The sequence below is a fragment of the Coffea eugenioides genome, chromosome 2 (assembly GCF_003713205.1).
Source record: "Coffea eugenioides isolate CCC68of chromosome 2, Ceug_1.0, whole genome shotgun sequence".
Classification (NCBI taxonomy): domain Eukaryota; kingdom Viridiplantae; phylum Streptophyta; class Magnoliopsida; order Gentianales; family Rubiaceae; genus Coffea; species Coffea eugenioides.
Window position 1 is genome coordinate 23218018 of NC_040036.1, and position 27589 is coordinate 23245606.

At 36.1% G+C, this 27589-nt stretch overlaps 3 protein-coding genes across 3 annotated transcripts; 1 reads left to right on the forward strand and 2 right to left on the reverse strand.

Moving 5' to 3' along the window:
* Positions 1-420: 420 nt before the first annotated feature.
* Positions 421-14742, forward strand: LOC113762370 (phosphatidylserine decarboxylase proenzyme 2-like). The gene is made up of 21 exons (XM_027305795.1): positions 421-1103; positions 1224-1303; positions 2847-2871; positions 3686-3745; positions 4323-4391; positions 6220-6309; positions 6393-6443; positions 6825-6908; positions 7241-7332; positions 8487-8642; positions 8755-8839; positions 9252-9363; positions 9703-9803; positions 11034-11081; positions 11955-12101; positions 12665-12760; positions 12885-12959; positions 13052-13144; positions 13740-13826; positions 13937-13987; positions 14465-14742. The coding sequence occupies exons 1-21, from the start codon at positions 876-878 to the stop codon at positions 14612-14614; spliced, it is 1980 nt and encodes a 659-aa protein (XP_027161596.1). The 5' UTR covers positions 421-875; the 3' UTR covers positions 14615-14742.
* Positions 14743-15706: 964 nt separating this feature from the next.
* On the reverse strand, positions 15707-17556 carry LOC113760433 (putative clathrin assembly protein At1g03050). Its single transcript, XM_027303001.1, has 2 exons — positions 16911-17556; positions 15707-16815 (listed from the first exon to the last, which is right to left on the reverse strand). Exons 1-2 carry the CDS (start codon positions 17554-17556, stop codon positions 15707-15709), a joined length of 1755 nt encoding a protein of 584 aa, XP_027158802.1.
* A 2138-nt stretch (positions 17557-19694) lies between these two features.
* LOC113762115 (peroxidase 43) lies at positions 19695-22662 on the reverse strand. Its single transcript, XM_027305394.1, has 4 exons — positions 22071-22662; positions 21772-21954; positions 21449-21611; positions 19695-20221 (listed from the first exon to the last, which is right to left on the reverse strand). Exons 1-4 carry the CDS (start codon positions 22272-22274, stop codon positions 19812-19814), a joined length of 960 nt encoding a protein of 319 aa, XP_027161195.1. The 5' UTR covers positions 22275-22662; the 3' UTR covers positions 19695-19811.
* Positions 22663-27589: the final 4927 nt, after the last annotated feature.

Below are 27589 nucleotides of genomic sequence, written 5' to 3' on the forward strand. Positions count from 1 at the left end.
ACTATTGCGCAAGGTATATAAAGGTTACACCTTTTCTTTTTTAACAAGACAAAAAATAGATTACTTTCACTATGCATTTGAGGTGTCCTCAAATGCGTCAAGTTCCACGTATCGTCCCCATAACGTTTAACTTAAATTACAGTGGAAATTTAAGCGGTAAGTTTCGTAACATGTTATGTAATTTGTAGATGACAAGGTGCTATAGCAAGCCAGAATATACCGATTGGCTCTGTCAGATGAAAGGTTGGAGGTTATGGATTTTATTACGAGTCCAATTGAAGGCGTTGCTTTTGACAGGAAAAAAAAAATTGAAGGCGTTGCTATTGCAAAGAAAAACAGAAGCTCCTCCTCCATGAACTTGATGCGATAAAGTCCCATAACCATGTAAGCTTTGCCATTTTCCATTAATTTGCATGTTTGATTAAAGGCAACGGAAATAGATTATATGTTCTTCATCCTACCTAAATCGCGCCCATCTTGCAACCCATTGGGCCATTGTGTCCTAACTCCTAAACAAGAATATCCCCAGAAGGACTCTGAGGCCAGCCTTTGACTTTGAAAAAGTTGTCCAGGCAAAGGGTACAGTTCAGGGCAATGGTCAAATCGTAATCCTAAGCAGCCAAGAAAATTTTGAGTGGTGTCTTCCGCCAAGAGAAGAACAAGTCGAGAACTTTCTCCATCACCCGTCTTCATCCCACTTACGCTTGTCTCCCGCGCTCTGTACTATGTAGGATGATATTACTTGGATTGGAATCTAAACTCCGTGGTTTCTGCCCCCAAAATATCTCTATAGTTACAACTGACAACCACAAGCTCATTTGAGTGAGCGACCAGCACCAGACCAGCAGTGAGTGACTACTGATTAGAGACTAGAGATGGGTCACGGCAATTCAAAAGCCGGGATGGAGTCGTCTTCAGATGAATCAGCAAGAGGTGATGGTTCTTCTCGGGCTGATAGGATCAAGAAAAAGCTTCATCTAAGCCGCTCCCATTTCCGTCGTCACCACCGCCATGCCGGCGCCACTGTCTCCTCTGCACATAACCTCACTAAACTCCTCAAAGAAGAGGATTTTGCGGGCATCGCCCTTCTTCGTCTCATCACTGTATTTTCCGTCTTCAAGTTTCTTTTTTCTTCATTTTATACTATATATCAATTAATATTAGTACTTATTATGATTATTACCGGTGTTTACTTTTAGTCTGATTTTTATTTTTTTGGAAAGGCTGAAATGCAATTCAAGGACAAATGGCTGGCTTGTGTTACTCTTGGAGAGCAGACATTTAGAACTCGTGTAACTGATCAGTTAAGTAGTAGTCGTGAAAAAATTTGTCTGTGTTTATTTTTTTGAGTATGATGCCTTAACCGTGCATGCTAAATGATCTAGGCTTAAAACTAGTGTGAGAGATATTTAGATTATTTCTGGCGTTTAGCATATAGGGAATAGTAAATCCCTACATACAGGATTCATCTCTTTGGATTAGATGGTTAGATTGGTGGAACATGCAAATGGGTTTTCTATTGTTGGATTTTTGTGGGATTAGAACCTCATATGACTTGTCCGATTGCTGGTGGTAGAGAAACACTAAATGGAAGAATATTAGCATGAGTTCTTCTTTACATCTGATGAAGTCCTCAAATTAGGATCCATTTTCTCCTTCCATTTGTCTTGTATTCTCTCCCTTATCGAGCGTAAAAAGTAGTCGAAGCATCATGGCCATAGAGTGCTACTGATAGTCTGCATATTCCTGCATGTGCTAGGAGGCGTGACCAAGTGTCTTGTGGGAGTCACTGGGGCAATCTTGCAGTTGCCTTCAGTCTTAAGGCCCTCAGCGCTCGCAGGACTATTAGTGGTCTCAGTAGCCTTTGCTCCTTAGGCAAGGTTTAGTGACTTGGGAGTAGGATCCAAGTTTCTCTTGTGAGACACTGCGCTCATAGGTAGGTCATGAGCCAACAGGGATGAATTGGCATTGTGGACTAGAGGCTAAGACTAGGACTTTGCTAGTCTCACTGTGGCAATCTCTTGCCATCGTCCTTAGGTCAGCATGGCAGGTCTGAGCTCAACAACAGGGACTGATGGTTTTGCACACTTGGAGAAGGTCATCTAGATTGCAGGCTTATTGCTGATATTTTGGTTACTTAATTCAGCCAAGCAAAGGTTCAGTTACTCGTCCCAAGGAAACGCAAGTATAGGAGTTTACAGACAGGATTTGATCTTTATTTTTTTTATTTTTAAAACTTTTGGTATTCATTTGTTTTGTTTGCAAATCATAGAAAGGGCTCCCCGAGATAGCAACAGGTGGTTGCTATTGATGGAAAGTTGTTGCTTATAAATTTTTGTGGCATTATGCTTGCAAAATTCAGTGGCTTTTTGGTTGAAAAAATGTGTTAGATTATTGTAATTACTATTTGTGGTTGGTGAGAAACTATATATTAAGAAGGGTGTTTTTTCTTTGGATGGAGGTGAAGATGTCACGTGAATGTGATAAATGGAAATCAGTCATTTGATTGGAGCAGTTGTAATCAGGGAGAAACAATAGGTTAAGAGGTTAATTTTCCTTTACATGGAGGTGAAGATGTCATATTGACATGATAAACAGAATGAGTCATTTGATTATGTTCCTTTGTGATGACTTGGAAATTTTATTCTTATATTACTTGTTTCTTCTTAGACTATCCTCCTGTCTTACATGTTTTGTGTTTTTAACAACAAAGAATCGTTATCTACCTAATGGACATGTTTGAGATTGCTCATCTACTGAAATTGTTATTCCTTGATGTTTTCTTCTGTTTGTGAGATTCAAATTTTTCATGTGCATGTGCTGACCCTGTTTTATTGATTGAGCAGGACTGACGAGCCCACATGGAATTCTGTAAGTAACTTGAAGCAGTATGGTCTTTGGCACTTGAACTTTAATTGCAGCTAGTATAAATTCATCCATCAATGTATTTAGCTCACTTCAAAAGCATATTTGCTGAGCAGTCTGTCAACATAAACTCTTAGTCAAGTTGATGTAGGCATTTGTGGTTCTAGAAGAATGTACTTCATTGGTGACAGTTAAAATTTAAAAAGGGGACTATTTGTAGGATACATGACTTCGTTGGTTAAGATATTCAGTGGTCTCCTTGTTTTTGAATTGATGTAAGTTTTCAGCAGGAGTTGGGGAAGCCTTAGGATGTTGTTTTGGATCCTCTTGTCCATGCTGAAAAATGAATTCTAGATTTTTGAGAGAGTTGAGTTAGTTTTTTGTTCGCTAAGGTTAACTGATGTTGAAAATGTCACTGAGATCATGTAATTTTTAAATTAATTTTCTATGTATTATTCCCTCTCTCTTTAATGTGTGTTGTCACTTGATTTGTGGCTTATTACTTGATAAAGAGAGAAGAAGATTGCTAAACCATGTGTTGACCTTTTAGAGAGAAGCTGGTGGTGGGGAGGAGAAGGAGGTCTTATGTTAGTAATGTCTTTATGTACAATTCTGTGGCTTTTGATTCATTACTGTTTCAGCAATTGTAATCTTCCTTTCTCCCTTTTGACTTCCTATCAGGAGTTATTATGCATCCAGCCTTTTTAACCAAAGTAACTGCTTTTATACTGTAAATCATTAGGGGGAAAATTTAGGTTGCAAAGTTTTCTCTTTTCTTCACGATTACTGCATATAAATATCGTGATGTTCTTCTTTACAGGAGAAGAAGCTTCTTTTGGAAAAAAATGGGGCACATATAGCAAGAATATCTGTATTTGAGGTGTGTAGAATCAGTGCCTTTGTCAAGGTTTGGTATTTGACTATTCTTCTGGATATAAGTGGGAAACATGTCAGATTTGGTAGATCTGATACTGATCGATAGTAATCTCTATACTGACAATTAAGTGATGGACCATATAAGATGTTTTGAATTTCTTTTTACCTGTGAAATCTCCTATTCTTTTTTGGCTCTGAGCAGAACTTTTCCTGATGCTGAATTTTTTATTAAGTGGTCCTATTTGCGAGGCTGCAAATACCCAATGTTTAGATTTATCCTATTTAGATTTCTATAGTAAGAAGAAGTTTATTGCTTTCTTCTCGAATGCTTACGTGAAACAATTTTCATTTTTTTTTAGTTTTTCTTTTTCCTTACCTTACGTGAACTTTGAATTTCATTGTTTATTTGCTAGAAATATGTTTAAGCATTTTTGTCTAAACTATCATTGTTTAATTGCCAGAAAAATGTTCGAACTTTTTTGTCTAAACTGTCATTGTTATTTGTTGTCTCTCTATGCTGTATCTTCAAATGGCTAGTGATCTCTGTATGTTTTGGTTCACTGTTTTTTGCTGTGATGCAGACAAATAGATTGTCCAAGAACAATCTTGTCGGCTATTGTGAGATCGATCTACTTGAATTCCTCACTCAGGTGAGAATATACATCATCTGTCGGTGAGAGTGTCCTTAATGGACTATATGTTGACAAATATCCCTTGATTTGTTTCTGGAAGAAAATGAATGGACACTTGATGAATGTTGCAAGTTCCAAGTTCAGCTTAGACAGTCATGCAGAACAAAGGATCTAGTATCTTGATGATTACTGTGCATTCATGTTTTCAAGTAAATAAAACTAGCTTGTTATAAATAAATATTCAGTTCATTTTGAGTTCTGTTTCTCCATTTGACTATTTGTGTCTTTCTTTCTTCTTTTGTTTGTTGTTCTAACTCTTTTTGGGAGTTTTTAAAGATTTAAGGAAGCTTAACTCAGAATTTAATTCTCCCTCTCTCTCGTTCTCTCCCTCCTGTATATTTGGTGGTACATTGCCTGTTATTAAAGAATCATGAATGTGGAGCCTATGGCAAGGAGGCATCTGTCAAACAATAAGATGTGATAAAAACTTATTAAACATTCTAATACATGTTTATGGGCATTTACACTCACCTAATGGAGAAAAATTTTTTTCCCCGAATTGAATAATAGATTCAAATTTAGGATGAGATTTATAAAATGTGCATGCACACGTACAGTTACCCAGTGAAATATAGACCAGTTATATGAAACTTCTACACTGTTGATCTGGAAAAGTCAGTTTTATATTTAGCATGGGTTAGAGATGAACTCAAAAAAGAACCATGGATGGATTGCAAACATTTATGAAAGTGGTTGGAATTTGCTGGAGTTTAGGAGTTCTTGAAGATAAGAAACAACAGCGAAATATAATTAAATAACCAAAAGAAAAGAAAGGAAATAACATCTGGAATGTACTTCTGTAAAGAGGTATACTATATGGATTCTTGAACAACTTATCATTCACAAAAAAAAAGTAAAAAAGATATGTGTGCATGGCTTCAACCATTGGTAACTTGAAAGGAAAAGTGAAGCAATAGTTACTGGGTTTCCTGGCTCGACTATATCAGCTCATTTTAGGATATTAATTAAGACTATGTAAATCACTTTGCTTTTCTTACATTTACTAAAGGTTTACTTTGTGAATGTGACATTTTATAAGACAAGGGGGATTTTAGCATACACACCATTTTAGAAGGGGGAATTTCAGCATCAAAAGCGAATGTCTCATATAAACAGATAAATACAATCTTACAGGCTGCAGTTTTATTGGTTTAGTTTCATACATGGAAGTGAGAAGAATACTTTAGATTATAAGTAATTCATGTACTATATGCAGAAGAATGGTGGGAGGCTTAACAAATATTAATTAAAAGAACTAAAGAAGACAAATCGCCATCTTTTTGTAGGACAATAAATTCTGTGGTTCAGCAGCCGCATATAGACGTAAAAAACACATTCATGTAAAAAACAGATTCATGATTTTGCCTGCAGCTTTCATTTGTGCTTCGTACTACTTTCTACATTAATGGATTATAATGCACATAAGTTGAAAGTATTCTTGTAGCAACAATTCTTTAATCTTGCATTATAGTTTAAATAGATGAAGATAGTAGTTTCTCAGAATAATTGGGGGATGCCAAGCTAGTTGTTAATTTGCTTTAGCAAACTCTTTCCTTTTTCTTTTTCGTCATTAAGCTCAGGTTTGTTAATTCTTTCGGCATTATTACGTTCATCTATTGACTAATGTCTGAGTTGATGACAAGGGTAAACTAATGTAAAGTTTATTTCATTTTTCTGGGTTAGATTTGTCCAGATGTTTCATCTCTCTCTCTCTCTCTCTCATACATGCATTTTGGATTTCTTTGCTTTTAAGCTTTTAGATGTTCCCAAAAAATTTGTGATGCAGGATAGTGATACTGACATTGGGAAATTTGACTTGTTCGACCCATCTTCTAAAGCGATAGTTGGCACCATAACTCTTTCTTGCTTCATCGAGGTGCAAGTGTAAAGCAGTTTTTCTACTGAGTTTGAATTTCTCCGTAATTTACTTCTATCTAATGCCTAAACAAACATTGACAGGATCCTATGGAAACAGAGAAGAATTTTGCTAGGCGCATCTTGTCTATAGTGGTATGTTATAACCCATAGTTTCTTGTTGTTCCTGGTGTCCAAATATCTTGTTTGCTTTATGCCTAGTGTTGAGCAATGGACACAGAGGTGAAAGACAAGGAAATTTTTTTGATAGTTATTGTCAACTAAGACCAGATAATATGTCATAGAAGAAATCCACACATTGGAATGATGCAAGCAATGCCTGTTTTTATTCTGTCAGTTTTTGTTGAAAGGGTGATTATTCCTACTCAATCAATTACTGTTATTCGTTATGGTATGAGGGGTATATCACCATGCAATCTTCGAGCAATTAATATTATATCATGATAGTGGGGAGTGTATATATATTCTTATTGCTCTCTGACATCTTTTCATGAAGCTAAATATCACATTATACAGGACTATAATGAAGACGGAAATCTCTCATTCAATGAATTCTCTGATCTAATTGATGCTTTTGGCAATCAACTGGCTGCTAATAAGGTGCGTGTTTTCCAGAGTTCATATTTTTCTCCGTTTGTCAGCTTTTCTTGGACCAATTTTTTCCCAATAAAAGAAGTTTCATTATAAGCAGGCCCTCCTAATGGTCTAATTCAGTTATATGGTACTGTTAACTACCTATTATGCTTTATGTTAAATGGAGTGAATTTAGGGTGTCAAATTTTTGTAATAGTTGGTAAGCAGATAATTATCACTAGATGGATCTTGAAACAAAGAAACAAAATCTACAGCAGATGTTAATTTGCAATAGTGTCTAATGCACTATATTTTATTGCACTATATTTTCTTAGCAATTCATTGACCTTGTTTACTAGAAAAAGGAGCTTTTCAGAGCTGCTGATAAGAATGGGGACGGTGTTGTCTGCATGGATGAGTTGGCTGAGCTTCTAGCTGTTCATCAAGAAAAGTAAGCAATATAGAATTTTTAAAAGCCCTGGTGTTCATAAAAACTTTTGCTTTATGCTTGCGTTTAGTGGACTTTGCATCAAAGGAAGTTGCTGATGCATTTAAAACAGCTATGGTACTTCCTGCTTGGATCCTATAAGTTATTGTGAAAGTTTGAAATTGTTATAGGTTGATTTTCAGCTTCTTTATTTGCAGTTTTTCTTGCCCTTGACGTTAATTATTTGTATACTGCTTTTTCTAAACAAAGAATTGTGCAAAATTATTCTTCAGGAGCGATTTTTACAGTCTTTGCCGCTTCTTTGAAATAAGCACAATGTAGGTAGTTTGATTGTGTAAAGTTCTCCTTGAGAATACTTTTTAACGTTAACAAAAGATACAGATGTGGATCCTGCTCGTGACATGGTGGGTTGCATTTGAGTGCACCCCTAATTATTTAGTATAAGCTAATATTTACTCCTTAAATTAAGAGGAGCACACATCTACTTGTTCCTGCAAAATTTACCTCAGCAAGTTATGATTTTCATGATTGATAAATTGGTAAATACTAGTCATTCTATGGACTTAATGTTTAGTGATCTGACTCCTGTTACTAAAATGAACTTGCCACCAAGAAGATCCTTTTTTTTTTGGTTTTTTTGGTTCTATGGAAGACTTCAAGCCTTACAAGGGGAAAGGGGGAAAGGGAGGGAGGGCTTGAGAGTTGAACTAAGGACCTTACAGGGTCTTGGGGACAAGAACTTCCGTTTCAACATCTACATACCTGTTCAGGAAATTTTTTGTAGACAATGTGTGTATGTAAGTCCCTCTTTATAGTTTAACTGAGTTGATCTGAGGATATATAGGTGTCAAATTGGTCAGGCTTTGATTAATTGACTACGTTATATAGGAGAACTTCTGCTTCAGAGAAAAATTTAACCTGCAGGAGCTCATCTTTGCTCTTAGTAATAATTTAGTTTTTTGAGCATTTAATTGCCCTGACTAAGTTTCAAATCTTTTATTAGAACATAAAGTCCTGTCATGAACTATAGTTCTTCTGATTGGCAAGCTTTCAACATCAGGCTCTGCTCATTTAGGTCTTATTCCTGCTATTTGGTTTTGACTATGTGAATGATGTTACCCTGTTTCTTATCTTACATCCTTTGGTTTTTGTTGCAGAGAACCACTAATCAATTGCTGCCCAGTATGTGGCGAAATTCTTGAAGTTCCTGATAGACTGAACAGTATGATCCATTTGACCCTGTGTTTTGATGAAGGGACTGGAAATCAGGTTATGACTGGGGGATTCTTAATCGATAAGCAGGCAGCAAATGGGTGAGGATCTTGTGTCCTGTATTTTATTTCTTGTGACAATAAAAGAACATTTTCATTAGGATTCTATAGTTTCTGTCTGAAAATCTATTTTGAAATCATTTTATGGACTTAGGTGGATGTTCAAACTAACTGAATGGGCTCATTTCTCATCCTATGACATTGGTTTGAGGTCTGGTTCAAGTGCATCACATATTTTGGTATGCTCTCACTTGGTTTTCTCATAATGTATTACAATTTGAATAGACTGGGTTGATTAGCTGTTCAAACAAAGGTATATTGTATTGGAACCTCTTCTTTATGTCTCATGCCCTGCTTAGTTTCTCCCTCCTTTATTCATCATGTGGGACTGCTTTTTCATTGTGGGTTAGTGGTTAGATATTCAGCTACATAATTGATTGTTATCAAGAAAAAGAAAATAGAATGAAAATACAATAAATGCTTAATGGAGGCGGATATCTTATAGGATCTGGTTCTTCTTTTCTTCTGTATGTTCACTTAGATATGTACTATTTGCAAGAAAAACTTATGTATCTTTTGGCCGAGGAATTGCTACTTTCAATCAGTTTTTTTCATATGAGTCACTTTATTGGGTTACCTTTTTATCATTAGGTTTTTGATAGAAGAAAAAAGAGGTTAGTAGAGGAGTTAATTGATAGCAAGATCGTCTTATCAATGAGAGCCATTTATCAATCAAAAGTTGGGCTTGGCGTCATGGACCAAGGTACTGCTTTTTGAGATTTCATACTAGGCTAGTCATGCATTCTCAAAATCAAACTTGATAAGCCAGTTTCAAAAGGAATAGATGATAGTCATATCTCATATTTCTCTTTGGTTTGTCTTTAAGCTATCTTTTGGGTTGTTGTTGTCAAGATTACAGTGTATTGCTTTTGCAAACTGCAAAATCTTTTGAGTCTGATAGTTGAAACAGATTAATTACCTTTTCTTTTGATTAGTGTTTATTAGATAAAGAATTTGTAATGTTTCTATCACTACAAAGCATCATGTTTTCTTTTGGTACCATGATTTTGGTAATTATAATTATATACAAATTTGTGTGTAGGTGCAAAAGATATCTTGCAGAGCATGTCAGAAAAGCAGGGTAAAAAAATGGATTCTGTTGAATCTGCAAAAGATATACCGAAGTTCGTTGAATTTTTCAAGGCATGAGTCCTTCCTAGTAATAGTAGATATTCATATTTTTTATTGGTTTTGACTTTGATTAATAGCTGTTGTGTTGGGGATTAAGTTCATTGCTCTGATGTTTAAACATGTGATTTGTGCCTTGTCTTTGACTTGCATAAACTTTTACCTTGCGTAAATTTACTTGGATGGTTCTGGATTAACTATCATGATTTTCTTGATTAGTTACCATGGTTCTGGATTAGCTTTCAATGTCTGGATTGGGAGGTTCATTTGATTCACCGGGTCATTTTCTTGAATACGTCTCGTTATTGTTCTCAGGAAAAGATCAAGATCAGATCATTGATGTTATTGCTTTCACTATTATTAGTAGGAACTTGGTGCTATATGCAGCATAATTATCTTTCCTTTTGTCTCAGTTTCTGTCAGTTTACCCTGAGCTCTTGATCTCTCTCTCTTTGTTTCTCTCTTTGTCCTCACTTTGTCTAATGTGCTCCTGGTGTAATTTTATCTTTAAGGATAGAATGATTTACTTCATTTTCTTTCCTTGCATCTATGTTCTGGTTCATGAAAATTTATGCAATATTTTGTGTTGATTGGCTAATAAAAGCTGAGAATCATGATTGGCTTATTGAAAGACAAGTAAGCTGTAATTTATAAGTGCTCATATGTTTGAAAGTACTTCAATATTTCTTAATATTGTAAGAAGAGGGAAAATTGTGAGGATGGCCAGTAATTTAACCACATATCTCTGGCTATGTCAGGATGGGAGGTGGTAAACGATGAAGGTAAAACTCTTAGAACTGTTTTATAAATCAGATAGGACTTACTAATACTCAAAAATGCATAAAGTTACAGCTTTCTGGTCGACATATCCTCCATCTTGTTTAGGCTGCTTACATAAGATCTAAATTTTTATCAAAATGCAAAAGCCATTTTCATACTATGAAGACAGATTACTTTGTGGAAACCTGTATAACTAAAATTGAGTTATCTGAATAAGGAATTATGTCAAAGAAAAACTTTTTGTTATGAGACATTTTCTGTGTTCTTTATACATATACAACACGTGGGATGATAGAGCTGCTTCAGTTTCGTGCATAATTATTTCTGTTAGATACCTGGTTCTTTTAACTGGCTTTTGTTGTTCGTGTGGAATATTGTTTGAGTTCAATCATTTGCACGTATGTGAAATTAAAATTCTTGGACGACTTTTCGGTTCACTGATTCTAATCGACTGTTGTGTTACAGGATCAACTTAATTTGGATGAAGCCAAGTACCCTTTGGAGCATTTTAAGGTAGGTGAAATGAAGCAAAGAATTACTTTAGCATTGTGCATATATTAAGAGGGCTGGGACAATTAGAAATGGTGTGTGCACTGTCCCTCAGGAAAAAATTGACTAGCATTGCATGAATTTTCCTAGTGAATAACATTACCTTGACTTTGTAAATAAATCAGAGCTCTACTTAGAAAACAAAAGATAGAAAGAGTAGAAAAACAGAAAAGAAAAAGAATCAGGTAAATGGATAACATGCTGTGGCTTTGTTGATCTTGGACCACTTAAGCATTCAATTTGATATGCCGGCTAAATGAAGTCTTTCTTGGGATTGCAAATAGTATATCTTAACTATTCAGCTAATTAATGTAGAGAACCCCATCTATTGTGTGTGTGTGTGTGTGTATTATATATATACATATATATATATAGTTGACTAGTGGAATTACCCATGTTAAGATACTTTTTATCTGTTTGTTCACCTTCTGTAGCATCTACTTCAGTTCTCTTTCCTTTGTTCCTTTGTTGACATTTTGCTTAGCTGCTTGGTTATTTGCACTTCCAATTCTTGATTCTGAACTTCTAGTTTTGTTTTCTCATTCCAAGTTGGAAGTGAAGCTTCTGCACCCCTGGAGCAGCTCCTTAATTCCAATAGTCAGAAAAGTGAATTAATATATTGCTTATTTCTTTGTCGATCGACAAATATTATTTTTCTCAGTTCCATATTGTCTCTGAACCCTCTCCAAAGGGATCTCTTCACTCCTAACATTATGCAGCTACTATGCGTATGGGATTTTAATTATCATATGGGAGAAGAGCTATGAACTCTTTGTGCTGCAGAAAGCCTCATCTCCTTAACTTACTCACTTGTAATTTAAAATATTCTGTATGCAGACTTTCAATAAATTTTTCATAAGAGAGTTAAAACCTGGTGCAAGACCAATAGCGCATATGGAGCGTGATGATATTGCTGTATGTGCTGCTGATTGTCGTCTCATGGCATTTAAAACTGCTGATGATAGTCTAAGATTTTGGATTAAGGTATATTTTAATTTTTTCTCAAAAATACTTGCAGAATAAGTGCAAAATGCTTAAAACGCATAGTGTCTTAGGTAAATGTGCTTTCCACATGTGGAAGGAGTTACATATGTGTTGTTCATCAATTATATTGCAAAAATATGAAAAAGAAATTGCCAATTTTGGGATAACCAATTCATTAATATTGGTCCTCTGGGGTTCAATTTGTAGCCTGTTGTTCTCAATCAGAAAGGCTGGACTCCTAAATGGTTTGACAGACTGTATTTTGAGTAGTAGTTGCTTTTTGCCTCATATTTGCATAGTGAAATCTGAATCCCATAAGCCATTCTTCCAGGTTTTTATGATTCACATTGCAAACTTTCTTTCACAAACACACTGTGGAAAATGGTTGATGTGGCACTAGATAGATTGTCACTGTAATAGAGTTAGAGATAGCAAAACTTTGGTGTCTATGACTCTATAATGTTTGTAAATGTTTGGATCTTACACGGAAATTGTTTTCTTCCCTTGAGAGATAAACAAGCTGCATGGTATCTTATTCTTTCTGATTTCAAATGTTACCTTAGGGTCGAAAGTTTTCTATTCGAGGCCTTTTGGGGAATGAAGCATGTTCCAGTGCCTTCATCGAAGGAACTTTGGTGATATTTCGGTTGGCACCACAGGTACTTGCAGCAGCAAATTTGTTTAGTTTGTGATAAGATATCTCCAATTTAGTTTTGTTGTTGAATAAATTGCAAGCATGTTTTTAGCATTCATTTTGCTAAACAAAATGTCCAATTATTGCAGGACTATCATCGTTTTCACTCTCCAGTTTCTGGAACAATTGAAATGTTTGTAAATATACCTGGATGCTTGTATACGGTAAATTGAGTTTGTTCACAACCTGTATGGTATTTCTGATTTTGGGCTTGCCTTTCCATGTTGCTGATTGCATTTTTGTGCATAACTTGAAGGTAAACCCAATTGCTGTAAATAGCAAGTACTGTAACGTTTTCACAGAGAATAAGAGGGTTGTCTGTATCATTTCGACAGCAGATTTTGGAAAGGTTTGTTGCAGGAATTTAATTTTTTTTATTGTGTTTAATTTCTTTGCATAATAGAAGATTTTGGGGCATTCTTGTCAAAATTAACATGAGAACTTTTCTTCATCGATTCCTAGTTCAACATCATTTGCTTTTGGCAGAATCTTTGTTTATATGCCAGCTAATTTTGTTTACGTGCAAAAAGTAGGTCTCTTGCTGTACTTCCTGATTTGGTGGAAGTTGCTTGAATCCAAGTAGCACACTATAGCATAAGATATTAAGAAGACAGGAAAATCTGGGATCTCTCCTAATATCTTTGAAGAATTTACCACCTGACCTAAAGTTGCATCAATCATTAGGCATGGACACTTAAGATGATACAAAAAGATTACTATTCAATCTACCGTTGTTGCATGGCTACCGCGAACAGATGTGCAGTAAACGGGCATTTGGGGCTGCTAACCTAGTACTGGCTAACTCAGGGGCGTGGAGCTCCATCTTGATGGGGTGCAAAAAAATCTGTTCTGATGTTTGCTGTGTGTGTCACCTTAATAGCTGTTCTTAAACAAGTTAAAATATTTTGTATTGATATCTCAAAGAATTCCCTACTTCTTTGCAGGTGGCATTTGTTGCAATTGGTGCGACAATGGTTGGCAGCATAACTTTTTCGAAGAAGCTGGGTGAATATGTTCAGAAAGGAGACGAGGTTCACCTAATGTCATTTGTCTTTTTGTTTTTCTTTTCCTTTCTTTTCTTTCAAGTATATCTGTTTAATATGTGGTTGGCATTCTGACCTTGTTTTTGCTATTTTTGTAGCTTGGTTATTTCTCATTTGGTGGAAGTACTGTTATATGTGTATTTGAAAAGGTTAGTATACAGCAACCTCTTCTGTTGCATAAAATTAGTATATGTTTCTTTGCAGTTATGTCTTGAGGAAAAGCTTCGTCTTTTTTGAGTCTATGGTTTATGCACTTATTGTTGACTAATTGCATGTAATTTACGTGGTGGGATGGTGTTTCTCATACTCGTGTTGTCATTGAATAGCATGGTGTCAATAAAAATGTTTTGTTGTAAGAATGGGAATGAGAGAGTTTACCTGTATATTGTATTGACTTGCTTCCATATTTTTCTCCAACTTTGATGTTGTATCTTAGTAGAATCTCAGCTTCACAATAGTGTAGGCAAGCTTTGTGAAGAGTGCGTCTTTAGTCTGTTTCTGATACAGTATGCTTTTTTCCCCCTGATATATGAATGTCCAGTGACTCTGTAAATTGATTTACTTTCCATTTTGGTATTCAAAATAATCGTTGATTGCTGATACCAGAATCTATCTGTATTCTTCAGGACCGGGTAAAGATAGATGAGGACCTCTTGGAAAATAGCGAGAGGTCACTTGAGACCTTAGTTTCTGTTGGAATGCAGTTGGGAATCTCTACTAAGAAGAAGTCTGATGTTGGGTCACCAAATATGGAAAAACTTGTTCTACGGGCTTGAGTGTGTTCTTCTACGACTGTACCATCGAAAGAAAAGTTAAACCTCACTAACAAGTTGTAAAAATCTGTAGCTTGAATGCATGCACTTTTCATTTTTTCCAAATGTATGCTGATTGCATTTGGTTTTTATCCTCGAAAGGATTGCCGGTTTCCGTCGAAAAATTACGTCGTTTTCCGTGATCACATTTCCCTATTACCTTTTTCCCTCACATACATCAAATCGCTACAGTAATTTTTCCATGAAAAATCACGAAAAATGCAATCCAAACACAACCTAAGCATTTCTTTTCTCCTCCCTCGCATTAGGACCATGGTTCGTCATATCGGCCGACACCTAATTGGAACGGAGGGAATCGACACGATACCGATTCCCGAATCGTGGATATTACTATATTCGTGACGACTCACTTTGATTCCGTCGATATTGGGTGATTCAAATTCGTGATGCATGATATCGGTCCGTATATCTGAGTCAACTCGGAGTCGATTCGAATATTTTTTTAAATTATATATTTTTTTATATTTTCTAATTTTTGTAATTTTTTCAAAATTTTTGAAAATTTTTATGTGTTATAATGTGCGTATCATCCGATATTTAATCAATATGTTGCGATGACTGTGGAACAATCGAGATCGCGAAGCAATTGCGAACTGTGATGGCGAACCATAATTAGGACAGAGATACTAATAAGCAAACTCAACTCTCAGCTTGATTCAAAAATTTTCTGCTCGTCTTATTTGGATTGCAAATTAAGCTCTGCAAAATGATAATAAGTGAACTTGAAGAAAGAAGAGTAAAGTAAAACACTAACATCGAAAAATAAGAAAACTAAAAGAATATCTCGATCTTTTACAAGTAACTTCGAAAAGTTGCGTCTCCAAGTCTCAAGGACCGTACACCATGTTAGAAACTGAGAAACCGGTCGGAAACAGTTTAACTGACAACAGTATACAGTGGTTGCATGTAGTATGAATTCTTCTATTTGCTAACTGCTTTTACGAATTTCTTTTGAAAAGTGCCTCAAGAAACACCGGAGCTCAAGCCCCACCCCAAAAGAAAAAAAAACTGTAGTTACATACTTTAACCAAAACTTCAATGGGTGCCCCCATAGCCGCTCATGTGATATTGGTTTGATTGTACTTTTGCTAATCCTACGTGCCCTTGCATCCCATCTCTTGCATATTGTTGCCACATTATCTGCTCTTCCACTAGAAGTCTCTGTTTCTTCTCCATCTCAGACATCTGCACATAAGCTGGTGGTGCTATTGAAATGGAGGCTGCAAAAGGATCGGCACCAGGTGGATGAGCTCCATCTGCGCTCGGAGGTGCAGGGAGTGCTAGCATCGCTGGCCTTCCAGCTGACCCAAGTGCAACACTGCTAGCGCTTCCAGTGGCTGTAACACCAGATGCAGCTATTGCCTGTTGCATAGCTCCTTGTTGATACATACCATCAAGCACCATGGTATCAAGACCGCCAGAAAGCGACACCTGCTGGTTAGACAAATGGCTAGCGGATTGTACAAGTGCTGTCTCCCAGTCTCCTGATTCGTCGAATGCTTCCCATGCAGAAGTGACACTTGTTGCAGGAGCATTTGTTGATAGATTACCATCAAATAAAGCTAAGGCCAATTTATCTCCGTGCTCTTCTGTTGTTGGGGCATCTTCACCCAAGTTCAACAAATCCCCCACTTCTTGAGTTTTTGGCTTCTCTTTCTCCTCTTCTTTAACCTCTTCCTGCTCCTTTTCTTCATTTTCCTCTTGAAATCCTTCCGGAGGTGGCAATGCTTTCATTGCATTAATGTCTTGCTCTGGTTCAGGCTCCTCGTTTTCCTCCGCGGGTTGAGCCTCAGGCTTTGGCTCAATCATAGTGACCTTCCTGTTTTGCTCCATTACTGACTTCTCCCTTATAAAGTCGTCCATAACATCGAGCTTCTTTTGTGGTATTTTCTCAACATCTGGATATTCAGAGGCACGGACTATTCCAACTGACTTACACCAGCCGTAGAACATGTCAAGCTCATCATACTGCTTCGAAACACGGCAGAAGATCTCATATACCTTTACAGAATCGGGCACGTTGAGCTCCATGAATCGATCAACCAAGATTCCCAGAATCTCAGTGATATCATAATATAACTGGAAACTTTCTTTGACAATGGGATAGAGCGCTACCACGACAATCCTGTTGTTCTTTGCAAAACCTGATTGGCGTTTTTCAAGAATGGGAATATTAAGTTTTATCGTCTCACAATCATCAAGGAGGAGGTTAAAATTTTTAAGCGAATGCAGTACACACCTGTTGGTCGACAAGCTAAAAACCTTTCGAGAAGTTGCATCAGGTGGTGAATCCTGGAAAACACCTGTTCGTTCTTCATTTCCCGCACAGGTGTGGATCTCACGACAATGGCGTTGGGACCAACTTGCTCGTCTTCTTCCGGATCATAGGAAAATGCACCGCGCTTACCTCTCCGATTTTGCATTCGAAACTCAAGTTGTTCATCAAGGTACAGTGCATAGGTTCGGACAAACGCCGAATAATCCCAAGAATTCGATTTTGAAGCATCGCGAAAATCAGACATGTTGAGAAGGCGAGTCCCGCGCCTGGTTGCGAAGAAAATCTCTTGCTCGTACGCTGGATCACCATCCGCCAGCAGCCGCTGGACCAACATTAATGTCTTGAGTGCAACCACCCAATTTTTTGTCTTGCTTAGGCGTCTCGATAGGGTGCTAACGCATGCACCAACATAGGCACGAGAGTAACATGTTAGGCTCATGATCTCTCTGATATGCCTCTCATCAGCCGGGTACTCGTCGTGTCGGGTGGCTTTAACAATCGCGACATCAAGGTCAGATAAAGAAGCGCTACTTCCAACTTTGGCCAAGCTTATGCTTGTTTGATCCTTGACTGCTCCAATGGCCTTCCTTAACTTGCTTGGAGCCATGATCGATCCTAGTTCTTATACGCCTGGGATGAATTAATTAATTTGCCAACTAATGATGGTTGGCGCAAATGTTTTTTTAGATGGCAGAATCAACCTGAAAAGCCAGAAAAATAATTCACCATGTGGGCATTACAAAAGGAAAATTGTTAAACATTCGTGCAATGCAATCCATTAGAAAACAAGTACATAAACTGATAAGCAACACATATCTACAATGCAGGAATAGACGTATATAGGGTTGTGAATGATGAAATAATGATGAGTAGTATACCAGCTTCAAAGAATAATCATCCGGACGTGGTGGGTTTAGAAATAGTTAGATATTTGTTGAATTCAAAGGAGGAAGAAGAAAAAATTATATGGGACGATGTTCAACCTCGGAGAATCGCTGTTAATGAATATTCTGCATGTGAAGGAGAACAAATTGAGAAAAAAGAAGAGAAGAAAATGGACTCGGGAGCTTTTGCTTTTCCACTCTTCTTCTTCTCCTCTCATCCAATTCAAATTTCTCTCTCTTTCCTTAGTTTCTTTTTGTCGCCAGGTCTCTCCTCGTCAAGTACTGCCACCATATATCTCCCTTCATTTTAGGATGTTAAAACGGTTCCTGAACGGAGAACAATAGGCCATGTGGAGCCATGAACTTGTGTGAATCATTCATTTGGAAAAGGGGTAATTTCATATACCTCCCCTGAGGTTTCTAATAATTTCACTTAGTTCTCTTAAAGTTTTAAAAATATTACTTACCTCCCCTATTTTCAAATTTTTGTAACATTCTTAACCCAATTCAAATTATATGATTCAAGTATTCATTTTAAGAAAGAGCAAGAATTTCTTTCCAATAATGCCCTTTTATTGACTTAATTTTTTTAATTGTAAATATAATAATCATATGTTAAAAATAAGGGCAAAAAGCATGAAGACATTCTTTTTTTTTAAAGGAACAACATATAATAATTGCAACCATAAGCAATATGCTTTTTTAAAGTACAAACAAATAATAAAATTTTATTTAACATGTTTTCAAATTACAAGATAATTTTTTTCATTCAAGGTTTGTCTATTTGGTACTCTAAGGTCACATAGTAAGAAATAAATCCGATATTATTGTTATTTTTTCTTTGACAAAAATGTAGATTTGTTCTACAAAAGTGTTGCAATTTAGGAGGCTAGTTATAATTTAAAAACTTCAATATTTTTCCAACTTTTATTTATCCATATGTTCACCACATGCCCTTAGATTATCAAATGAGAAAAATCTTTCTTTTTATGTAAAATATTTTTATTGAATTTAATAAATTTTATGAAATATTTAGAATCTTTAATTTTTATTTACTTGAATCGATGGGTTAAAAATTTAGAAAAAGGAAAACATTTTAATTTACATTTAATATTTATTTGAGATGTTTAGAAGGTGAAAAAAAATTATTTTTTATATCTTTACAATAAAAGTGCAATTTTGGAATGAAATAACTTTCTCTTTCCTAAACATAGTATTTTAATGACATAATTTGAACTGGGTTGAGAATGTTACAAAAATTTGAAAATAAAGGGGATAAGTGACATTTTTAAAACTTTAAGGGTGCTAAGTGAAACTATCAAAAACCTCAAGGGAGATTTCTGAAATTATCCCTTTGGAAAATGATTTATTATCTCAGTTTTTTTTTTTTTTTGGGTTCTTTTTTCTCCTCCTTTTCCACCTTGTGACTGATGTTAAAGTTTGACACGTTTCTTGCATGATTGATGATTATAAATCCCAAGCAGGTATAGATCGAAGAAGTGACTCACAATTTAGCTATTGAAGTTTACAATAATATGTCACGCAGTGCTGTTAATTCCTACAGAAGTACTCCCTAAGTCATCGAGTTTTCTCTTCAGTTGATATGTTTCGAGAAAAAAAAAATCAGTGTAAATACAGTATACACCTTTTTTTATTTTATTTTTGGTCCGGCCTATTGCTTGCAACAAAGGTATAAAACCGTAGATCGTAACTGAATCATAGATTATGTAATCAAGAATTAGAATATGATGGTTGGTTACAACAGAGCCATGCAGCTGTAAACGTTTCTATACGTACAACAAAGTATTGTGTTCCATACGGTCATTCACTGTCTAATCACGGGACATCTATTATAACGAACATAAGAACAACTCGACATACTATTATTCATTGGAGTATCAAATACCGTAGTACATATACGTGTGATAAGCACATGATTTTTCTTTCTTTCTTTCTTTGGGAGGTAAATATAATACAATCAGTTAAAAGCAGAACAGACGCGCCTGATTGTGCCTTGGGAACCAGTCTTTACTTCAATCCTCCCCATTTTGATCATTGCAGCAGCAAAATCTTGCTCCAGGGATGGAGCAAGAAAACCAAAATAAGAATCCACCGCGCTCCTTGTAGCTTCATCCTCGTACAGGCTGGCGTCGGATCGTAGAACTGCAAAGCCGCTTCTGATGTTTCGCAGAATCTGGTCGTCGAACGTCTGCCCGCTGCCGCGGTCCATCGGCAATCGGGCATTTACATCGCCATTTTTGGGACATGTACTGGTTAATTCAGGGAGAAGTTGCGGGTCTATGGAAGGATCGGAGCCTCCATTTGGTGGGAAGTTGTAGAGCCGATCTGTCATGAAGAAGCATGCTGCGGTACCAATTGTGTGTGCAGCTGGAAAATTTGTGTGAACAATTAATATTTGTTACAATAGTGATTGATTGTTGGTTGCATCAAATGGTTCCTAGCACATTTCAGAACACCAAACAGTTCTTTTTTGTGTCTATCTAAATATATCTTCTTTTGGTGGCCCAGAAATTAAAAGTGATCACATGGACTCTAATTATGATCAGTGACATATATCATATCGAAATTAAGAGGCTACAAATTCTTCCTCGCCACCTCCCTTCTTTAATTATGTTGGAAACTTTCCCACGTGAACTAACAAATCATACATATCCCATTGCCATCCACATAGATAGGGGCAGGAATCAGCAGAGATCGAGTGGTCAACAATCTATTATTAGTAGTGATTTTCAACCCACAAGAAAAAGTTGTCCACCGAACAAGAAAAGATGAAAGACGCGATATATGAATTGCACGCTTGCGTTCATCTAACATAAAAGCTTCATCTCCCGCTCGTGGACTTGAATCTTTTCTTTTACTGTTACAGATCAATTTACTATAGTGATTAGTGATGTAGACATGTAGTCCATGTCCAATGTGTAGATTCCAAACCAATTACAGTACTTTGATTTTTATCCAGAATTTTGTCTTTGCACGGCGGAGTTGCTCAAAACAAGACTAACTGAATATTAATCTTTTCTATATATATATATGTTGAAGATGTATACACACGAGCAGTATCACTGACAAATAATCTTAATTTGAATTTGAATCTAGTTCATACACTAGCCCAAAAAGTTAAAATTTTACTCAACAATTTTTTTCTATTTTTTATTTTTGTGCCGAAAACTTCAGTTTTACTGAGCCTTTTTTTTGCCAAAAAATTTTGTGTGCATTTTTCACTGCGCGCATGGCTCGAACTAGTGATCTCCCTCAACTACAGCTTATTGGTAGTTCTATTCAGCCTGGTGATGGATTACATCAACATAAAAAAAAATGTTATTTGGGCTCCATTTTGTGTTATTTGCATTCTCATCACATAGTTTGCATTCTCATCAGTAGAAATGCGATTAACAAAAATGCAAGTGCAAATAGCATTTTCCCATGAAAATGACAAAACAAAATTGACGTTTACTGGCCTGATGATAATTTGCTGCTGCCAGTTTAGTCACGTCCCGTGAATCGTGATGCCTACCAACTAAAGTGCCATATGGCCTGCATGCGTATTGAGAGAGAGAGAGAGAGAGAGCAATGAAGTGATGAAGTATTACGTACCGCTGAGAACCACAAGGTCTTTGGCGGTGAGGCCTTTCTGCTGAAACTTGGTCTTCAGTACCTGAATTGAATCCTCAACATCCGGCATGTTATCAGCCAAGGACTTGTCCGAAACTAGTCCATCTCTTCTTCCGGTTTCAACCTGGTAAAACGGTCCATTGGCCTGTGCCATCAAGAAAATCCAGAAACCCAATTCAGCTAGCCATGACACATGCCTAAACATAAGGAAGCATCCTGATGAAACCTAGCTTGCTAGCAGTAAATAACACAGTGCAGAAATGGAAGAAGAGAAGGGTATAGCTAATAGGGATCAAGTCATCAACCAAAACGATAGCGTCTCTTGCGGCCAGAGCCACAATATCTGCACAAGAAACCACCCCTGGGCACACAGCTTCCAACTGTGCCTTGGCGTTCTCAATCACATCAAAACCTTGGAGGCCCTGATGCCCAAATGCTCCTTTCTCAGCTGTTGGCCCGTTCTGAATCAGTATAGACCCCTCGCACCCCTGCAGGAAAATGCCCATTTTACAAAATCAAACGGAGAAAAGTAAATGCACATTTTTCTTATATATCAAGTATAATAAGCTGCTAGGATTGCTCTGGTGCAGAGTATGCACGTGACCTCAACAAAGCAGTCGTGGAAATGAAGCCTGAGTAAGTGTGGAGCAACATCGTTGCTGGAGGAGGCCGCTTCACCGACAACATCTCTGACAATGTTCTCGGCATCTGGGCAAGTGTTACCATAGAAACCAACTCTAAGTTGGCCTTGAGAAAACCCGACTAGATAACCACTGCTCAAAATGAGGATCAAAACTAGTTGTACCATTTGCACTTTAATTATTGTTATATACTACTATCTGTGTTCTAGTCCTATAATTACCTATTAATGAAAGAGCATCAATGAGTCAAGGTTCAGACTTCTATAGATAGAGAAAACTTGTGAATAATATCTTTCAATATAGCTAACATACTAGATTGAGTTGACCGACTCCAGAGTATGAAGAAGAAGTAGAAGACAGGATGATGAAGAAAGATATACACGCATACAAGAGGAGTAATTAATATAGTAATTGGGAATGGGTGGAAAAGAATCTTTGCTTGCTAGCTGCAAACCTCTAAATTTGAGCTGCCAGCAATTAAAGGGAAGGTGTGCAATGTGTCAACCGTCTTTGTTGCATGTATTTTGTTCTCTTGCTCTTTTTTCCTTGCTACTAAATTGCAGATACAGTTTGCATAGCTTTTTGGACGTTTTAGCGATATATATAGCCGGTGTGCCACTGGTAAATAGTTCGTCTCTATCGGATTCTGACTGTTTCAGTCTTTTGCATATGTTCTAGGACAAAGTGTCCGTCTGCACTTAACTTTTCCTGTGAGGAGCAAGTTGAGAGTTAGTGTATCTCTTATCTCTTGCACAATAGGATTTTGCTAAATGCTTATTAGTTACAGTGAGGTGTAAATCGTTTTCCCAGACTCATTTCTTTCAGGGTAAATTACACCTTACCTCGTCTAATTTAATGCTTTTCTATACAACTCTCTTATGTTATCAAAAATTATATATAATCCACTCATTATTTGAACTAAACTTGTCAAAATAACAAAATTTACCCACCATAATGAAGCCCACTAAAATGTCAAAGGTAATCTACATTACGGTAAAATTTATTTGTTAATTTTACAGGGGTTATATACAGATTTTAAAAAAATACAATAGGGTTATTTGAAATAAATCTAAACTATAAGGGACTAAAATGTTATACATACTACATTTATATATTTTAGCTATTAATTTCAATCATTTTAATTTCTAAATGAGGTAATTTTAATATTTTAAGTGATTCCGTTATAGAGTACTAAGACTTTAGTTCAAAACATAAGAAAATAATAAACGACTTTTGAAACCGTGGGAGATTGGTGTGAAAAAGCAGTAAATCACATGAGCTAAAGTGTAATTTACCCTTTCTTTTACAAGTATTTTGCTGGGGACTGAAAGATGCATAACTATTTAGTTTCGTCTATTTACGTGAATGAATTTCCAATTCGGGGGTATGCACCTCTTTTTGTAATCAATTTCATCTAGTCTGGCAATCTGCTTTCCTCAAAAGAAAAACAGACAAAAAAGGAAAGAATCTCTGGGAAACCGCATGCCGAAACTCGAAAGTCGAAGTTTGACATCAAAATAGAGGCAACAAATAAACCATTATCCCATATTGAATGAAACGAAATTGGCAGTTTGACACTGTCAACAGACAATTTTGGGCTGTAATCTTCATATAGTATCAGTTCCTATACCAGCTTACACTCATGAGCAGTAAATCAAAATTCATCAATTTTCTTTTCGTGTCCCTCAAAATAATGATAATTTTAGAAACCTTCCTTGAGGTTTCTAATAATTTCATTGACCTCTCCTAAGATTTGAAAAATTACACTAATCTCCCTTGAGATTTATGATTTGATAGCAAAATCAGTCTATCTCTGACAAAGTATGATTAAAAAATAACTTCAAGGAAAGAGATGAACATTTTGTTTCACAAATGCCCCTTTGCATTATAGTCAAGATGTATTAACAAAAACAATTATCAGTCAAGATGTATTGTAGTTATGATTGTTTCAAAAAATTTCATGATTTTCAATTAAAATTGTAATTTTTAAATATTAAACTGAGAATAGTAGAGATTATTTACCTGATTTAGGATATGTCTTTTGTGATTTTGCACAGAAAAGAACTTCTAATTTTGCCTTTCTTCTACCTCTTTTCTCAGCCACTTCCACATAATTACTCTAATTAATGCAAAGGCCATCTCTTTAGTTTCTAAACCAAGGAGAAAATTTCTCACGAGCATACTTGTTTTTCTATTTCTTTTCCCTATGCTTCCTTTGTCTACCCGAATCTTTCTTGTATACAATTGAAATGTCGTCAGGTCAAGTTCTGTCAATCATAAAATGGCACCAATTAGTGTAGCAAATTCACTCCATTTTGTATCTTCCACATTACTATTCACGCTGTTAACAGTTAATTCCATTAATTAGTTGATTTGTACCATAATTATTTAATACTCAGATTTTAGTTTCTAATCTCAAATAATGTGTTGGGGCATGTGAATAATTTCATGTTAGGTGATATTAGCAAATGGGTCCATTATTTTGCAAGGGGAGGTCAGTGTAATTTTTCAAGCCTCAAGTGAGGTCAATGAAATTGTCAAAAACCTTAGGGTAGCCTTCTGAAATTATCCTCCCTAAATAATGGAAACAAATAAATTTTCTAAATTGGCGTGATGTCCTTGCAAAAACTAGTGGTGGACGATATGGAAGGCAAAAGAGCAATATTACCATGATGTTGTTGCTATTAAGTGCTTGAAACTGGTCCCAACTCACTACTGGCAGCTTTCCACTTCGAATGAAACAAGAAGCGTGGAGGTGTTGAAAGAAATACATAAGCTTGGAGCAACCAAGAGAAAATGAAAAAGAAATCTCATAACCACTTCAACTCAGTAGTCAGCTGCTTATTTAATACATATCTACCATCTTCTTCTCCTCCATTTTTTTTTGGTTCCCCTTTCGTAGTCACCACTTGGCTGTGGCCCTATTTCTTAATTCAAGGTCCAAAAAGTAAATTAGCTTTTTCTTCAAATTGAATTAATACCAGAAAATTAAGGAATCAAAGAAAATGGAACAAAAATTTTTGTGGGGTGGGTTTGGCTTAGGAATTAGGACAATGACTGGATCGCTATTTGGTATTCCCTGCATTTGGATAGGAGGTTATTTGAAATAATTACTGTAACATTTTTTGTGATGCGATGTATGTGAGATAAAAAGATGGTTGAAAATTGTGTTTATGATATAAGTAAAACAAAATTTGAAATTTTTTTTTACAAATCTTGCTAACCGTTTGTTTTTTCCCGTTCTTTGATTCATTCACTGCTATGGGCCCATTTGAGATGTTATGGTCAAAACAAAAGTTATCTTTCTCCTATTAAATTTTTTTTAGTAGAAGAATGTTTGAATGAATACGATTTCAATTATCACCACGAGTCAAAGACATGACATCCATATCATATATCGCTTAAAATTGTGTTATTATAGTCAATATTCTCGTAACTTATCTTATCAGGAATAATTCTTTTAAAATGTTGAAAGATCCATGATCAACCATTTTATGGACCGAACTCTTAAATTCATGATCAGTATTCCTTGTGAGTCCCTCTAAATTGGAAACAAAATCCCTCTAAATTAGAAACAAAATCAACAAATTTAGGTGATGTCCTGGCAAGACTAGTAGTGGACGATATGAAAGGCAGAAGAACAATATTAGTTTATTATTAGTAGTAAGTACTTGAGACTAATCCCAACTAGTGACTGTTGAAGGAAATACACAGGCAGATAGGCTTCGAGCAACCAAGAAGGGGAAAATGAAAAAGAAATCCCATAATCTCTTCAAGTCAGCTACTTATTTAATACTTATCTACCATCTCATTTTATTTCCCCATTCGTAGTCGCCAACTTAATTGGTTGTGGCCCCGTTTCTTACTCCTAGGTCCAAACAGAGAAGTAGCTTTTTCTTCAAAACGAATTAACACCAGAAAATAGATAGAATAATTGGAAATTGAACAGAAATTTTAGTGGGGTTTGAGCGGGAAAGGGTTGGTTTAGGACAATGACTGATTCGTCCACAGTACAGGAATAAAAGGAAATTGAACAAAAATTGAAAGGAGAAAAAAAAAAATCTTTCCCCAGAACTCTTTGATTCGTTCATTGCTATGAGCCCGTTTTGAGATGTAAAAATCAAAGCCCCTTCCTTCTTTCTCCTCTCCTCCCCTTGCCTTGCACGTCTAGAAGGTCGCAACCTTCTGGTCGCGATTTGGCCGTGACCAAATTAAGGAGGAGAGGGCCCTTCCAAGCCAGCCGAGCTGGTCTCACTAAGTGTTAGTACACCCGAGATCCAGTATTCGAGCCTTGTAACAAAAATGGGGAATAACCCAACAATCCGAATAAGGGTTGGGGCCTGAAGTGGGGCCAGGTCCTTTTGTTTGTCAAAAAAAAAAAAAATTTAAGGAGGAGAGGGAAGGGCTGATGGGTGGCAGGCAGGAGAAAGAGGGAATGGGAGGAGGAGGAAGAGGAAGGGATGGTGGCAATGGTGGATGGGGGTGGTGTTGGAGGTGGTTGTGGTTGTAGATGTTAGTTTAATTTTAAAAAATATTCTAAAATTATTTTAAATTTAAAAGGTATCCCAAAAATATATTTCAAAAATCCCTCCAAAAAATCACAAAAAAAAAATCTACAGTAAAAATTTTTCATGTACACTACTACAGTAAAATATTTCAAAAACACCCTCAAAAATAGTTAATCCAAACCGAGCCTAAGCCTATCCTCTCTCTCTCTCTCTCTCTCTCTCTCTCTATATATATATATATATATATATATATATATATTATAAGTCTCGGTAAAATGTTAAAAAACCAACAAAAGAAAAAAAAACCTTTCATAGGGATTCCTTAATTTGTTTTCGATATCGCATGGACCGAACATTTTTTCCTCCCATTTGTGCCAACTAATCTCCCAAAAATCATAGGGACTATTCCACTATTTTGTGAAAAGATGAATTTTTCTTTTGATCTTTCATTTACATTGACACGATTATGAGCTGTTCAGGTGACACGGATTCATGCAATGCTGTTTCTCTGATAGCTTTTTGGATTCTTTTCTACATTCGTTATGATTAAACAGAAAGAAAGATGATTTTCTTTTGCCACCCCAAGAAATTTCAATCAGTATATCTGTTAAATATTTGGTGAGTATGCGTTAATTTTGTATCAGGAGTATATGTCTATGATGATATACTTGTTGCGTTTATCTTCATAAATTAGAACGTACAAGATTACTTTCAATAACGGGCCTATAGATTATTCCACATGCATAAAAGTTGTTAAAAATCTACAATCGAAAATTGCAACCAATAGTCAAAGGTCAAAGGTTCAAGTGCAATAGAGCTGCTAATTAATTGCCTCAACTTTTGTAATGCCCTCCAAGATTCATAATTTCTGTTACAAAATTAATTTTTTTTTCTTTGATGTATTTGAGGCCTGATGGCCCAGTTACATGGACACTAATCTGGGAGTCGTGACACCCATACAACCAAAACTTAGC